This window comes from Beta vulgaris, chromosome 9, assembly GCF_026745355.1.
Source record: "Beta vulgaris subsp. vulgaris cultivar EL10 chromosome 9, EL10.2, whole genome shotgun sequence".
NCBI lineage: Eukaryota > Viridiplantae > Streptophyta > Magnoliopsida > Caryophyllales > Amaranthaceae > Beta > Beta vulgaris.
Genome location: NC_079210.1, coordinates 10106730 through 10123132, shown reverse-complemented (window position 1 = coordinate 10123132; position 16403 = coordinate 10106730). Strand labels below are relative to the sequence as shown.

General features: G+C 34.2%; 2 protein-coding genes across 2 annotated transcripts; one reads left to right on the top strand and one right to left on the bottom strand.

The window, feature by feature from the left end:
* Nucleotides 1-1214: 1214 nt before the first annotated feature.
* LOC104902873 (hypothetical protein) lies at nucleotides 1215-14984 on the top strand. Its single transcript, XM_010690798.4, has 9 exons — nucleotides 1215-1548; nucleotides 1628-1678; nucleotides 3712-3828; nucleotides 10263-10712; nucleotides 10977-11404; nucleotides 11881-11980; nucleotides 12812-12871; nucleotides 12951-13136; nucleotides 14594-14984. Exons 1-9 carry the CDS (start codon nucleotides 1495-1497, stop codon nucleotides 14909-14911), a joined length of 1764 nt encoding a protein of 587 aa, XP_010689100.2. The 5' UTR covers nucleotides 1215-1494; the 3' UTR covers nucleotides 14912-14984.
* A 413-nt stretch (nucleotides 14985-15397) lies between these two features.
* Nucleotides 15398-15988, bottom strand: LOC125493789 (uncharacterized). The gene has a single exon (XM_048637309.1). It carries the CDS (start codon nucleotides 15986-15988, stop codon nucleotides 15398-15400), a length of 591 nt encoding a protein of 196 aa, XP_048493266.1.
* Between the last annotated feature and the right edge of the window lie 415 nt (nucleotides 15989-16403).

The window sequence follows — 16403 nt, the reverse complement described above, 5'->3', positions numbered from 1 at the left end:
CTGCGACCTAGCATCGATTAGTAGGTCGTCTCATTTATCTTGCGATCACTCGTCCCGACTTAGCTTATTCTGTTCATGTGCTATCTCAGTTTATGCAGGCACCCAGACATGAACATTGGGATACCGCTTTGCGTGTTGTTCGGTATTTAAAAGGCTATCCAAGTTCGGATATTCTTCTTCATTCTGACAATGATCTCTCCCTAAAGGGGTGATGTGATTCTGATTGAGCTGCCTGTCCTATTACTTGGTGCTCCCAGACTGGTTGGATTGTGTTCTTGGGGAATTCTCATGTTTCATGGAAAATGAAGAAACAACATACAATATCTTGCTCCTTTGCAGAGGCCGAATACAGATTTATGGCTGCTATCACTTGTGAGCTCAAATGGCTGAAAGCTTTGTTATTGAGCTTAGGTATAACAATCATCTGAAGGCTATTCCTTTATCTTGTTATAGGCAATCTGCATAAAACATTGCAAATAATCCAGCTTTCCATGAATGAACCAAGCATATTGAGGTAGATTGTCATTTTGTTCGTGATGCCATCCTTGATGGTCTCATTGCTCCATCTTATGTTTCTACCAAGACACAACTTGCAAATATCTTTATCCAAGCTCTTGGCAAGGCACAATTTGAGTTTTTTTTGTCCAAGTTGCGCATTCTTGATCCATCCCATGCTCCAACTTGAGTAGGGTGTTAGGGAAGTATTATGTAATCAAGAGTTTTCTTATAGTTGGAGTATATGGTTTAGATAAGTATATATTGTTTCCTATATTATTTAGGAAACATATCTCTTGTATCATATATATTGTTTGATCAGATGAATGAGAATACACAATACACTTTTACCTAATTCTATTTTATCATGTTAGTGGTTTGAGAAAAAAGAAGAAAGGATAAAGTTGAAAATATTTGATGAATCCGAGACGATTTTAAAAAATTTTGGGTATATGTTTAGCATTCCACACAACTACACAAGAGATAACAACAATGCTATTAGACGGTTAACACTGAACAACTGTAATTATCATATGCCAAACTGCAAGTGCAAGCTACGACATGTCTTTCTATCTTTCTCTCCCTCTTACGCACCATGTCCCACCAACTCAGACGGTTAACACTTAATAACAACAAAAAAGGAGAGAACTGAAGTTGAAAGCTCGTCTTCATCTTCCAAACTGCAAGTGCAAGCTACGACTCCTTCCTCCATATCAATCCACTAACAAATAACCGCTCTCAAATTCCCCACTTTGTTTCTTATTGGCTTTTTCTCTCTCTTTAGGCTCCCATCTTCCAAAAACAGTTCCACTTAATAATAATTAAAAAATGACATGAAAAATTGTCAACAACAACCACCAAATTAAAGTTGGTAATCTTATTCGTAATCACTTTAAAATTAAGCATTCTCCTTCCTTCTATTTTTAGTATTTGGCCTAAGAAACCACAACATCGCTGTAATCCCTACAAGCGTAGTGTAGCATCTTTCATCGTCGTCCCATGTCTTCTTTGGCTTCTACTACTCACTTACTTTCTATTTTCCCTGAAAATGGTGTAAGTTTTTTCGTGCTTCTAATAAAAGCTCACCAACTAAACAAATTGCTCCATCTTATATTTTTATTTGTTAATTTAGGGGAAGAAGAATATTGGTGGCCACCACAAGATACAAGAGTTACAAAGAGAGGTAAATAAATTTTTTTGTTCAATGCACCATATCATCTATGATTCTATGTTAGTGATGCATGAATAATGCATGTAACATTTATGTAATTAATATTCTGCGGCCGAGCAACAAGTTTTGTGTTAGTAAAAAAATAAAAACAAAAATACTGGTTTGGGATCTTTGTAATTCTTGATTGTTTTTTCTCCTCATCTGTCAATGTAAACTTGTGAAATTTAGCCATTAATGCCTTTAGTTGTAAGTTTGTGAAATTTATATATATCTTTTTTATACACATTTAAATTAATTTAATAGAAGATGATTAACATATTATATGATTTTGAAAATCAAAAAACTAAAAAACAAAAAATCATAGTAATATCAACGAACCCTTAGTAGTTTTGACATGATGAAACCTATTTCCATTTTCTGTATTGACCATACGCAATTAGAAAGTTAATCCAAGGTAGTACTAGTGTGGTCAAAGTTGGAGCGAGGCATACATAACCCTCGACCACTCTTGCAAGAAAATAAATGAAAATATGTTTCGTTTTACAAAAAATTTGAATTTGTGATCTATTTATATGTTAGATATACCGTAAATAAAATTAAACAAACAGTATTGTACTTTCATCGTTCCTTTATGTGTTTCCTCTCCATGGCATAGGCGCATAGTCTTACCACGGAACAACGATAAATAAATCAGTTTTCCTACATTGCTATGGAAAAATTTTGCATGAAGTCACCTTTCAAAAATTTACATCATCGTGGTGACTGAAGGCACTTTTCAAAAATTTACATCATGGTGACTTCTCTATAGTGTTTATTTTTTTTGTACATATAGAGAAGTGTGTCCTTTCTATTTATAATTTTATTTTGGACGTATAATTTGTTTTCATAGAAGTCACTTCTACAATAACTTGTGGCATCTGTATGTATAACTTGTTGCTTTGCCAAACTTCAGCTATTTAATTTACGCAAACTCTTAGGAAAATCAGTTAGACTGTCAATTAGTTAGGTAATAAGTATTATGTTTTAAAAATAATTAATACTCCCTCTCCCAAAATATAGTTCCCATTTCATTTTGCACAGTCTCCAAGACGTACCTTTGACCTACGATATCTTTTATTTTTTATTAGTAAAAAATATAAAAAGTTGATATTACGAATTTATACATTGAAACGAATCTAACAAGACTCCTCATGAACATGTTTTTTTGTATACATTAGTAAGAATATTTGGTCAAAGTTTTTAATATTTGACTCCCAAAATAGAAATAGTGACTATATTTTGGGACGGAGAGAGTATATTAAATAGTAAAATATTTATACAAAAAAATTTAAAAGTTAGATAGTTACAAATTTGATACTCAATAGTAAAGAAAAATATCTCTAATATGAGTATATGGCTACACATGTGGTACACCAAAAAAAATTAGAAAAAGGAAAAAAAAATGAATAATTACATGATTCATTTAAACAAAAAGCGGAAAAAAAGGAAAAAAAAAGTATCACATTTAAATTGAATTTGAGTTTTTTGACAAAATAAAATACAAAGATATTTTTTTTACACAATTATTTAATTTTCTATATGCTTTTGTGTATGCATATAAGACTAGTGTTTTTTATAAGAGAAGAGCAGGGAGACACCAAACTCTCATAAAAAGTATTATCACAATTTTAATAAAAAAATAATTATTTTTGAAAACACAAATTAAACCCACAAAAAAACTTACTACTGATTTGAGCTCCATATCTATGATTAACGGTTACATACAACTTTACGGTTTATAAATTGAAAAAAATGCAAAACACCTTAAAAAAAACCTATCATTTCCTTCTTTTCTCCCTTTCAAGAACTGTATACACTGTATTTTTATGCATATAAATTAGTAATCAGTTAAAGTTAAGTGATTTAACCAAAATAACTTAGTCAGACCATGCATCATGCATGTCAACTGATATTACCATACATTGCCTTAGATATCTCACATATATTATATATACCCATTAGATTGTTTGGTTTTGCAAGTCTAAAATGATGTTTACTTGGATAAGGTGTCGATGCTCCAAAATATGCTGAACCATGAAGAGGAAGTGCGTCAGATTTTGCAACAAGTTTATAATCGAAAAGCTGGCATGCCATTTCCGGTCCCTAATCATCTTCCCCCTCGGGTAAGATAATTTTCCTATTATTTCTAATATGTAATCCAGTCATCCAAACGCTTATTATTAACTATTTACCTTCTTGTGAAAAAATATTCTTTATGAGTGTTCGGTTCGTGGGCTTACGAATGTGAGATTGGATTATCCAAACTATAACTCAAGTGTCAACATAACCTAATTTTTCTACTTATAAAAACAATGCATACCTTGTGATGGATTGAGTTACCAAACTATAACACTGATGGGATCAACATTACCTAATTTTTCTACTTGTAAAAGTAACGCATACCTTGTCTCGGAGGAGGCATTGGGTATGCAATTGCTTTACTCCTAGGATGTGTTCTCTCTACCTCAAAGCGGGTAAATTTCGCGTTTAATAGGTTCAAAAAAGTTCAGTTTCGATATATTTAGGAGAATTGAGGTGAAGATAACACACCCTACTCTAAGTGTGTATTAGATTTTGAATATATTGTTCAGTCAATCTATTATAATGTGCAATAACTTTGTTTGGTACATGAGGATATTTTACAATTATATATATGTAATACAATCAATATTGTATAGAAGTTTTATTGCATTACTGTAACATCAATGTAGCAATCTAATCCTCTCAAAGAACAGTGTGTTTTTTGTGCAACACGCCGCACGGAACCCAAATCGTGCAGCCACATTACCGTAGCTCTTCCTCTTCCCCGCCCAATTCCTACTTCCCTCAAATTTTTTATTTTCTCTCTCCTCCCGCCCCAATTCCTCTTCGCGAAAACACTAACGGCAACCACTATCTCCTTCGTTCCTCCTTCCTCCCTCCTCCCTCCTCCCGCCTCAATTCCTCTTCGCGAAAACACCAAGACCCACAGCAAACCCACTGGACCCCACTTCTCTCACGTGCGCAGCATGTGGTTGCCACCGTAACTTCCTCCGTCGTGACCCAGATGACCCTACATCACTCCACCACCTCATCCCTCTAACTTCCCCGCGTAGGCCCCACTCTCCTCCTTCCGCGTCACAGCTACTTCTCTCTTTAAGAGGACACACTCAAAGCCCTTCTGCACCGTCAGATCATGAAGTCAGCATGCACAACAACAACAACAACAATCCAACGGTTGGTGTTCCTCCTGGTGGTGGTGGTGGTGGTGGTGGTGGAGGAGGAGTTGTTGTCGGGTACTACCACCACCACCACCATCATCACAACAATGGAGGAAGTGGAGGAGGAGGAGGAGGGCAAAATGGGAATTTCCAGAGTAAGAAAAAGTATAGGACAAAATTCAGCCAAGAACAAAAAGAGAATGTATAAATTCTCTGAGAAAATAGGGTAAAAATTGAAGAAAGGTGAAGAAAGATTAGTTGAAGATTTTTTTAAACAAGTTTGTGTTGATAGAATTGTCTTCAAAGTTTGGATGCACAACAACAAACATTCTTCCACCACTTCTTCTGCTTTATTTGTTTAAGTTGTTATATGTTCTGTACTAACCCATCATTTTCTCTCTCTTTTGCTCTGAGAAAAGTTCCAAAACAAAACAGCAGTGGAATTATGATAATATGGTGGGGAAAGGAGTTTTCAAATAAAAATGCACCATAAATCTCGAGTCTATTACATTTTTTACACTATTTACAAATTTTCCTGTGACTATCATATGTGATTTATGGTTAAGAGATAATATAATCATGTGGGATCTTTTTTTGATTCGTCTCGATATGTACTTAAGAATATCGACTTTTTGTATTTCTTTTACTAATACAGAACTAGAGATATAAATGTTCAAAGTAGTACATCAACATACGTGAAAAGTGTAAATGTAATAATTAAAAAGGAACGAGAGTAGTATATGATTACATTTTTACTCACTCAATTTCCTAAAAATCTTCCTATTTACTACTCTCTTCGTCCCATAATATAATGCTTGTTTCATTTTTACACGGTCTCCAAAACGTAACTTTGACATTTAATATCTTCAATTCAGTATTAATAAAAAATATAAAAACTTGATGATGAAACTACACATTGAGACGAATCTAACAAGATCCCACACTGGAAAAGAAGTGGTAAACTGCACAAAACTTGTCAGTTTAAAAAAGTATAATTCTAAGGTAACTCCTAAAAGTAACTCTAATTTCAGAAAAAGTAACCCGTAGTTTCATTAAAAGTAACACCTTATAATTATAAAAAATAACCCTTAGTTTCAGAAAAAGTAGCTCATAGTTTCAGAAAAGTAACCCATAGTTTCAGTAAAAGTAGCTCATTATAATTACAAAAGTAACCCCTTATAATTACAAAACCTAACCCATACTTTCTAGTAAAAGTAACCCCTTAGCATTATAAAAAGTAATCCCTAGTTTCCGTAAAGTAATCCCTTAGTATTCGAAAAAGTAATCCTTAGTTTCACTAAAAGTAACACCTTAGCATTGGATAGCAACGCGTTTTACTTTTTATGAATAAATGAGATTAGTTTAAATATATGATGGGGTTACTTTTTATGAAAGTAAAAATAACCCCTTATAATTACAAAAGTAATCTCTTATAATTACAAAAATTAACCACTAGTTTTAATAAAAGTAACCCATTATATTACAAAAAGTAACCTACACTTTCAGTAAAAGTAACCCCTAGTTATAGTAAAAGTAACCCCCTTACAGTTACAAAAAGTAACTTATACTTTCAGTAAAAGTAACCCCTAGTTATAGCAAAAGTAACCCCCTTACCGTCACAAAAAGTAACCTATACTTTCAGTAAAAGTAACTCTTAGTTATAGTAAAAATAACCCCTAGTTATATCAAAAGTAACTTATACTTTCAGTAAAAGTAACCCCTATTTATAGTAAAAGTAACCCCTATTTATAAAAAAAGTAACCCCCTTATAGTTACAAAAAGTAACCTATAATTTCAGTAAAATTAAAGTAACCCCTGAGCATTATAAAAAGTAATATCTAGTGTCAGTAAAATAACCCCTTAGCATTCAATAAAGTAATCTTTAATTCACTAAAAGTAACACCTTAGCATTGAAAAGCAACGCGTTTTAATTTTTATGAATAAATGAGATTACTTTAAATATATAATGGGGATACATTTTATGAACTAATTAATGGGTTACTTGTACCTTTCTTATGATTATTTTCTATAAACATTTCAATCTATTGTGTAATAATTAGAGTTACTTTTGCGAACATATGAGGTTACTCGAACAAATAAATAAGGTTGCTCAAACATGTAATTAGAGTTACTTTTGTTAACTAATGAGGTTACTTTTATAATATAATGGGTCAGTTGAAAAAAATATGAGGGTTACTTGTAGAATAAATGCGTTACTCGTATGATAAAATATGGGTACAAATAATAATAGTTACTTATTATGAAGTAATGTGTTCCTCGTATCATAAAATAAGGTTACAAATAATAGGGATTACATGTACATTCAGATAGGGTTATCCGAAAACGGATTCACGCTTGGGCTTTTTTTAAAGGGGACACGAGCATCATTACAAGGCCTAGCTTGGACTTACTATTAGCTGGTCACGTCCTTATTTATCAATGTGTTAATGGTAAAATTCTAGAGGAAATAAGAGGAGAGAGAAAATAGGAAAAAAATAGGGGAAATAAGAGGAGAGAGAAAATGAGGCAAAAAAACAGGAAAAATGAGAGAGACATCAAAGAGAAAAAAAAAGAAGAAAAGAAAGAGTTCAAAAAAAAGAATGAGAGAAAGAGGGGGGGGGGGTTAGCGTGAGAAAAGGGGGGCGTGAGATTCACAAACTTTTATATGAGGCGGGCCACACCTTCAACTAATGGTGTGGCCACCCCCCCTCCTTTCTCTCACCCCCCCCCTTCCCGAGCTTGTTTGGGCAACCAACCGTTTGAGTCTCTTAGGGGACTCAAACGGGGGTAATTTGGTCATTTTATGCGTTGGAAGATTTCACGCGCGTGTGGCTGACATTTGCTTGGTACCAATGCTAGGTTATAATGGTACAATTCTCCGAAAATATTGATACCTTGGTACCAGTCCTGATAACAATTTGATACCAATGTCAGGTTATAATGGTACCATTGTGTTTTATTTTGGGTGTTTGAGTCTTTTTTGGACTCAAACCGTTAGTTACCAAGCCTTTCCCCCCCTTTCCCTCATCCTTTTTTTTTTAAACTCTTTCTTTTTTCTTTTCTTTTTTTTTTTTATCTTTGATGTCTCTCTCATTTTTTCTATTTTTTTGCCTCATTTTCTCTCTCATCTTATTTTCCCTATTTTTTCCCTATTTTCTCTCTCCTGTTATTTTCTCTAGAATTTTACCATTAACACATTGATAAATAAGGACGTGGCTATGTAATAATAAGTCCAAGCTAGGCCTTATAATGATGCTCGTGTCCCCTTTAAAAAAAGTCCAAACGTGAATCCGTTTTCGGATAACCCTAACTGAATGTACGTTTAACCCTTATTATTTGTAACCTTATTTTATGATACGAGGAACCCATTACTTCATAATAATAATTTATTATTTATCCTTATTTTATCATATGAGTAACCTATTTATTCTACAAGTAACCCTCATATATTTTTCAAATGACCCATTATATTATAAAAGTAACCTCATTAGTTAATAAAAGTAACCCTAATTACATGTTTGAGTAACCTTATTTATTTGTTCGAGTAACCTCATATGTTCGCAAAAGTAACTCTAATTATTATATAATAGCTTGAAATGTTTATAGAAAGTAATCATAAGAAAGGTACAAGTAATCCATTAATTAGTTCATAAAAAGTATCCCTATTCTGTATTTAAAGTAATCTTATTTATTTATAAAAAGTAAAACGCGTTGCTTTTCAATGCTAAGGTGTTACTTTTAGTGAATTAGGGATTACTTTATCGAATGCTAAGGGGTTATTTTATTAACAATAGGGATTACTTTTTATAATGCTAAGGAGTTATTTTTACTGAAAGTATAGGTTAGTTACTTTAATTTTTGTAACTGTAAGGGGGGTACTTTTACTATAACTAGGGGTTACTTTTACTATAACTAGGGGTTACTTTTACTGAAAGTATAGGTTAGTTTTTGTAACTATAAGGGGGTTACATTTACTATAACTAAGGGTTACTTACTATAGCTAGGGGTTACTTTTACTGAAAGTGTAGGTTACTTTGTACTATAACTAGGGATTACTTTTATTGAAACTAGAGGTTACTTTTACTGAAACTATGGGTTACTTTTACTGAAACTATGGGTTACTTTTTCAAATACTAAGGGTTACTTTTTTGTACTGTTGAGGGGTTACTTCATACAAACACCAAAACAATTCCTACATAAAATTCACAGTAATATAATCAACAGATTCAAAATTTTCAAGTATCTAATATCACAACAAGCATTATCCAATAAAATCAATGAGATTAATAAAGTGACAATTTGAAAACATTGCAAAAAATTGAATAAAAATATAGGAAAAAAGGATATCCAACGGAAAGAACCCAGAAATCGCCGACATATGCAAAGACTAAGCGTGATCCAGGCGTAGTAAAACGGCGAAGATCGACGAGAAAACAGTAAACGAAGTTAATGGAGACGAGATCTCTGGCAGGTGTGTTGGTGACGATCATAATATCATTCGCCATTGTTGCGAATTTACAGAGCTTGGAGGAGAGAGAAAGATAGAGAGATTGTTGATTGAATTTTCAGAGTTCCGGGAATTTGTTATACCCTGAGAAGTTCATCAGCAAGTGTGAGGAGCGAATCTAGGGTATCAACACGAAAGAGTAGGCACATTGAACTGCAAAATTGAAGGAAATTGACATCAATTTGATAAACGAAATAACATAAATCTTGTGATCGAAAATCTAAAAGAGGAGAGAGAAGAGAGATACTCGGTATAGAGGAGTGTGGAAGGAGTGTTGCTTTAATAGCGGAAGAAGCTGAGGAGAGAGAAAATGAAAAATGGAGAGAGAAAACTCGATATCCTTACATTAACTTCCGCCGGAAACTCGTCCTCCGATGATGACGTCAGTGACGGGGACAACACCAACAACACTAGAATGAGTTTGATAAGTTCGAGGAGGATCAGAGGAGGAGCTGGAGGTCGGGAGGGTGCTCGGTGGGTCCGTGGGTGGGGAAATGGGAAGAAGCGAAGAGTGAGGAAGGATGATGCAGCGATGAGGGTGGTCGCACGCTTTAGATTTGATGTGGCCTGTTTTACCAAAAACGCACTGGTGAGAGAAAGGGGGGAGGGGTGGCCACACCATTAGTTGAAGGTGTGGCCCGCCTCATAAAAGTTTGTGCTAAAAGCATGATTAGTATCCAATAAAATTTAGAAATAACTTCTTAAGAATCGAAAAATCAAACTACACCTGATGCAAAAATATATGAAGGTCCTAACTTCAACTCTACTCTTGCATTGCAAGTTTAATTAATATAATCCGTAATAATGTTGAATTTGCACTGATCATGAGTTCGTTTCTTTTGTACACAAGATGAAAGACCTTTTATCAGAGTTAGTGATTGTAGAAGATGAGATTGTTGGACTTGAAACTCAAATAGATCAGCTTCGCCCAGATGTTAGAAACGAGAAGGAAGCATCAAAAGAATTAAAAGCAAAGCAGTCATCACAGTTGCGAAATAACACAAGTATGGCAAGATTAAACCATCAACAACAAAACAATGATCACAAGATGGGTTTCGAGACTCGAGCATTACATTTTATCAGTAAAGCCATCAATGGTTATAGCCTCACTGATTTCACAATCAATGAGAAAAATGTGGAAAGTCGTACAATAGGAGGAGGAGGAGGAGGGAATTTATCACCTTATATACAACATGCTAAGCAAAGTGGAGTTCAAGATCAGCGCTCTATAAAAAGAAGTGGGATTCTCAAGCCTTCTGCCTCACCCTTGCGAACTTTCAGAGATCCCACTCCTTTTAAGGTAACCTTTAACTTTATATACACATATTTTATGGCATCACTGAGTTGTCTTTAGTACATGATACACTTATTAACGAGCATATTCATGACTATGTTTTTTGGTTGAATGAATCGTTTGATTCATATCTAATCGGTATATGATACACTTTTTTAATATTCGATCATGTCTATGATGTTTAGATTATTATATAAAATGCATGCACTCATATCAATTATTACGTTGGAGGTTCAGCATATTAATTAATAAGTCCACTCATTGATGTAGCCAAAAGAAAGGAGTGTAGAAGTCCGAGTGGATCCCCCTCAGAAATCAATATCAGGCCCAAAACAAGTGGAAGAGTGTAGTGGCTCAAAATGGCAACCTAACAAGTTGTCTGAAAACATAATGAAATGCTTAATCCTCATATATGTGAGATTAATTAGGATATCAAGGCAAAGTGAGCTAGAGAAATCTGGGCCTATATCAAGATCCATGTATTCTTCATCAAGCTTCAGGACTGAGCCAGGGATGAGTTTGTCAACAAGCCTCATGAAGGAGTCCAAACAACAAGATCCATACGGCATTTTCGACATTGAAGAGGCTATACCAAGAGATATTGGTCCTTACAAGAACTTGGTTGTTTTCTCTTCCAGTTGCTTAGACCCAAAATTTGTCTCCAATTCCAGCTCCACTCCCTTGTTCCAGAAGCTTAAGTATGTCCAAGTTTATTTTATTCTACGCGAATATTATTGTTAAATTTGAGTGTATTTTGGATCTCTTCACCTAAACTAAACTTATTAGACCTAATTGGATCTGATTAATTATGATTTCACCTTATGCTTACACTATATTAGGTCTGATTAATTCTAATAATTATGTTTTTTAGGTGAAGAAAACACACTCATTGTAAATTATGTTACTCGGACTTGGGATATCGTATAAGCTAAGACATGGACATGTGTCTGATTGTATATGTTGATATAGCTATATCATGAAAGTGCTCCATATTTTTTCTTGCAAATTACAATGTCGAAGTGTTTACACCTATGTCAAGATCTCGAGATCCTACACCAATGCTTGAGTCAAAACGAAGAGTCCTCTAAGCTCCGAGTAACATAGTTCCTAATACGTATGTTGTAAATACTTTCATTATAAGCTAAATTTTGTCATAATTCTCGTTTGGGAACAGAGGATTATTCAACAGCCTTCAGAAGGTGGATCTCAGATCCTTGTCGGATCAACACAAGCTTGCATTTTGGATCAACATATACAATGCTTGTATAATGCATGTAAGTTTTTTATTTGAATGATTCGAATCATCCTTTTAGTTGAACTTTTCTTTTATTGTGTAAAATTATAAATGTTCAAGTATATTATACTCCCTCGTCCTTTATTAGTTTACCCACTTTGACCCATAACACTATTTATCTTTACTACTTTGCAGTTTGACTATCATTTCTGCTTTATATATAGGGGAAAATATACCAAATTTTGACCAAAATATACCAAACTTGATCTTAATGTTAAATTTTTCTTTTGATTTATCTCAATATAGTTTGATCATAAAAGTAGACCTAGTCACTAAATGAATTAAACTAGTCATCGAAAAAAATTAACCTAGTCACTATTGAGCTAATTCTCTTTTTAATATTGGGCTTATCATTGTCTAATCTATACAAATATATTAAAAGGCGTGCGTGACAATGTATACATGCCACGTGGCACCTCCACGCAATGTATACACGCCACGTGGCACCTCTATTACTCCACTAGAATTGTCCAATGTACACACAAGTCATGTAAATTAACAAAAGTAAAATTAGCTTACAACAAGATTTGAACCTGTGACCTCTTGCAATTATATAGGACATATTTTACCATCTTATTCAACTTTTAATCATGTTTTAAGTGTCCACATTATTATATATGTACCATTTAAATGTTGAGTTTTCTTCAATATATTTTAATGGAATGGAAAAAAATGCATATCAAATTTGTAAAACAGTATCAATCCGGAGTAACGCCTGGGTCCAAATACTAGTTTTAATTTAAAAGTAGACAGTCTCTTATAAAACAAACTTTAAAAGATGATGATATATAATTTTGGCATTCTGGTGCAGGGATTTCTCAAGTTTAGTGTACCTTCAAGTCCAGAAAAGTTGCTCAATTTATTAAATAAGGTATTTTCCCTATCTTCCTCCCCCAATAGGTAAAAGGAGACGTGAAAAAGTTGATATACATGCTATTTTCTTAATACAGGCAACACTAAATGTAGGAGGAAAAGTTGTGAATGCGCAAGCCATAGAACGATGTATTCTAAGGAAACCAACACTCTTATCTTCTAAGGATGGGAAGGAAGCAATTATCCATGAACTCTACGGCCTCAACAACGTGAACTCTAATGTCATTTTCACTCTCTGTTGCGGGACCCGCTCTTCCCCCTCTGTAAGTCAGATAACCCTCAAACATTTTACCATTGTGGCGTGACCTAAGACGAATAATTCTACAAAAACTTTCTAAAATATAGGAAGTGAATTATGAGTAATTTCCGATTGATCTTGGGATAAACATAAGAACTATGTCTAGTGTCATTTTTGTAATATAAATGATATAAAAGTCGTGGAATTTAAATATAGGATTTTTTGTGGGGAAGAACAAATTAAAATAGGGTTATTGTGGGGGAAACACCACTTTAATTTTTTTTTGGAGGGAAAGATCAATTAAAATACTTCGGTTGGCAACTTAACACCACATTATGATTTCCGGCCAAATTGTCAACTTTTCGATGTTGACAATTTTTTCTTTCCAAAACCTCGGTTATTTTTTTTAATTTATTTTTCCTCCTCCCCCACCCCTACGCCCTCCCCATCGGAACCCCCCCTTAGTCCCCTACCCCGATCATCTCCTTCTCTCTCCTTTTCCTAGATTCATCCTTTTTCTTCACCTCCCAATCTCAAATCTTCCAACTCTTTTGCTCTGGTTGCCATCTCTCTCTCTCCTCGTGGGTCCCTACTCTCGTGCTTCACTTATCGTAGGGCGCAGGGGAGGAGAATTCCGGTAGGATTTCTGGTGGGTAGGGCGTAGGGTGTAGGGGTGGGGAAGGAGGATTCCGGTGGATAGGGCATAGGGCTTAGGGGTGGGGGAGGAGGATTCTGGTAGGTAGGGCGTAGGGGTGGGGGAGGAGGATTCTAGTAGGTAGGGCGTAGGGGTGGGGGAGGAGGATTCCGGTGGATAGGGCGTGGGGGGGAGGAGGATTTCGGTGGATAGGTTGTAGGGGTGGTGAATGAGGAGAAACAAAAATAATAAATGTTTTGGACGGAAAAATAAGTTAACACCGAAAAGTTGACAATTTGGCTGGAAAATCGTAATGTGGTGTTAAGTTGCCAACATAAGTATTTTATTTGGTCCTTCGCACAAAAAAAAATTTAAGTGGTATTTTCCCACAAAAACCCTATTGTAATTGACCCTTCTCCACAAAAAAAACCCTTAAATATATTATCATAATATTTTCCCTTTATTCTAATTACAAATAAAACCTTTTGAAAATGATCTTAAATATACTCCATGGGCTTATAAATAATTGTTATACTTGACTTTTTGAGGGAGAATTGAGAAGGTTTTGAAAAAAAAAAAAAAGGAGAGAAGTACAACAAAAGCTGGTTTTGATAAATGCATGTAAAAGAACTTTGAAACTATTGGAATAGAGAGAAAAAAAGTATGAGAGAAGTATACTAAAAGTATGATGTAACATGTTACTATATAAGTTTTTTTTGACGACGTTACCATATAAGTTGAAAGTGTAACAATTAGATATAAACGATTTATAAAGGAAGCGAAGCATTTAAAAACAAACTGAGGTAGTATGCAGTTGTAATTTGTCAAAATCAACATGGAATGTGCAGGTAAGAATATACACAGCTGAAGGAGTAATATCTGAACTAGAAAGATCAAAACAAGAGTACCTACAAGCTTCAATATCTGTAACAACCACAAAGAAGATTTGGTTACCCGAGCTACTAATTCAACACATGCATGATTTTGCAAAGGATATGGATTCTCTAGTTGAGTGGGTTTGTCATCAGTTGCCTACTTCTGGTTCACTTAGGAAATCTATTGTGGACTGTTTCAAGGGAATCAGCAACAGTGGTAGATTATCTAATGTTATCAATATTGAGAAAATGCCTTATGATTTTGAGTGTCAATATTTGTTGCAAGTCTAGATTTATTATTAGGACTCTGGTTGATGTTTTGTACTTTCATCAAACGAAAGGCTAATGAATTTTGTTTTAAATATGGAGTTGACACTTGGTTTGACTTTTGAGAGAGAAGGGGGTTTATTGTTATATACTCCATTCGTCTCGAAATATTCTTATTTTTAAACTTATCAGACATATAGTTTTAGACGATGTTGTTATTTGATTATCTAGTGGCGTATAGGATTTCATCCACGTGGGTTCGGAATTAACAAGACGTTAAACAAAAAAAAGACCAATTTAAATTGCTTTAAAATAAAATACATCAATTAAAGTTTGAAATTACAACCGATAAATACGAGAATAATTTCTTAAATTACAAGAAGAAAAACTAAAAAATCATTCTACGAGTTTTCATATTTTGAAAAACTCGAGCAAAAAGATCTCTCTTAAGAAAGGTGACTAAACTATCATTCAATAGTTTATCACCCATGCTATTATGCAACTTGTTCTTCACATATTCATTGAGAAAAACACTCTTTCCACGCTTGCCGTTGCCACCAGAAGGATCAATACTAGTCTTACAAGCAAGTAAACTTGTTGATAAGAAGTATGTTTACCCGTCTCAACAAGCTTCATAGAAAGTTCATTAATATCTTTCAAGTTTTCAAACCTTGCATCTTTCCGCATATCATCATAAAAGAACTCAAGTTCATGTCGAAGCCTTGTCATATCATTACCTGGAAACTCTTTTGGATAAAATTTGGCAAGTTTAACCAACTTTTGAGTATCAAATGCGGAAAATGAATTAACGGGATTCAAGCATGCCATACAAATAAGCAACTCCATATTTTCTTCATCAAACCTATTATCTTGAAGTTGCAAATCAATGACACTAAATAACATCTCAACCCGAAAGCGATGCAAATTGGAAACTTTGGCAAAGAAGCGTTTCGATCTTCCCAGAGAAACATACAAATCATCCATATTAGGAACTTCAATATCATGTTTAGCACAAAAAGAAGTTACAATATTGCAAAAGTTATCCCATCCATGGTCCCTCAACTTTTGTAATCTTTCTTTAGTCAAAGAAACGAATGACATAGTATTAACAATATCTTGGTCTCCTCTTTGCAAACTTGACACAATTTATCGGCTTGCCCAAATATTTCCCACATCAAATGAATCATGAAAACAAACTCAAATGACTCAAAAGAAGACATAATAGCAATAACTTTCACACGGTCCTCCTTATAAATTTTGTTTTCTCCAATTTTCACAAGAACCTTAATGATTGTAGAATACAATGAAGTGACGTTGTTGATGGTTTTATAGTGTGAACCCCAACGAGGATCCCCGGGCCTTCCCAAACCAAGCTCTTGGTTTAACCTTTGCCCACTTTCAATTTCACCCATTTCTAATGCTTCTAACATTTCTTGAGTTTGTATCTCTCGAGTTATTTCTCTTCACTTAGAAGAAACTCCAATAACATTCAACAACATAATAAGTTGCTCAAAAA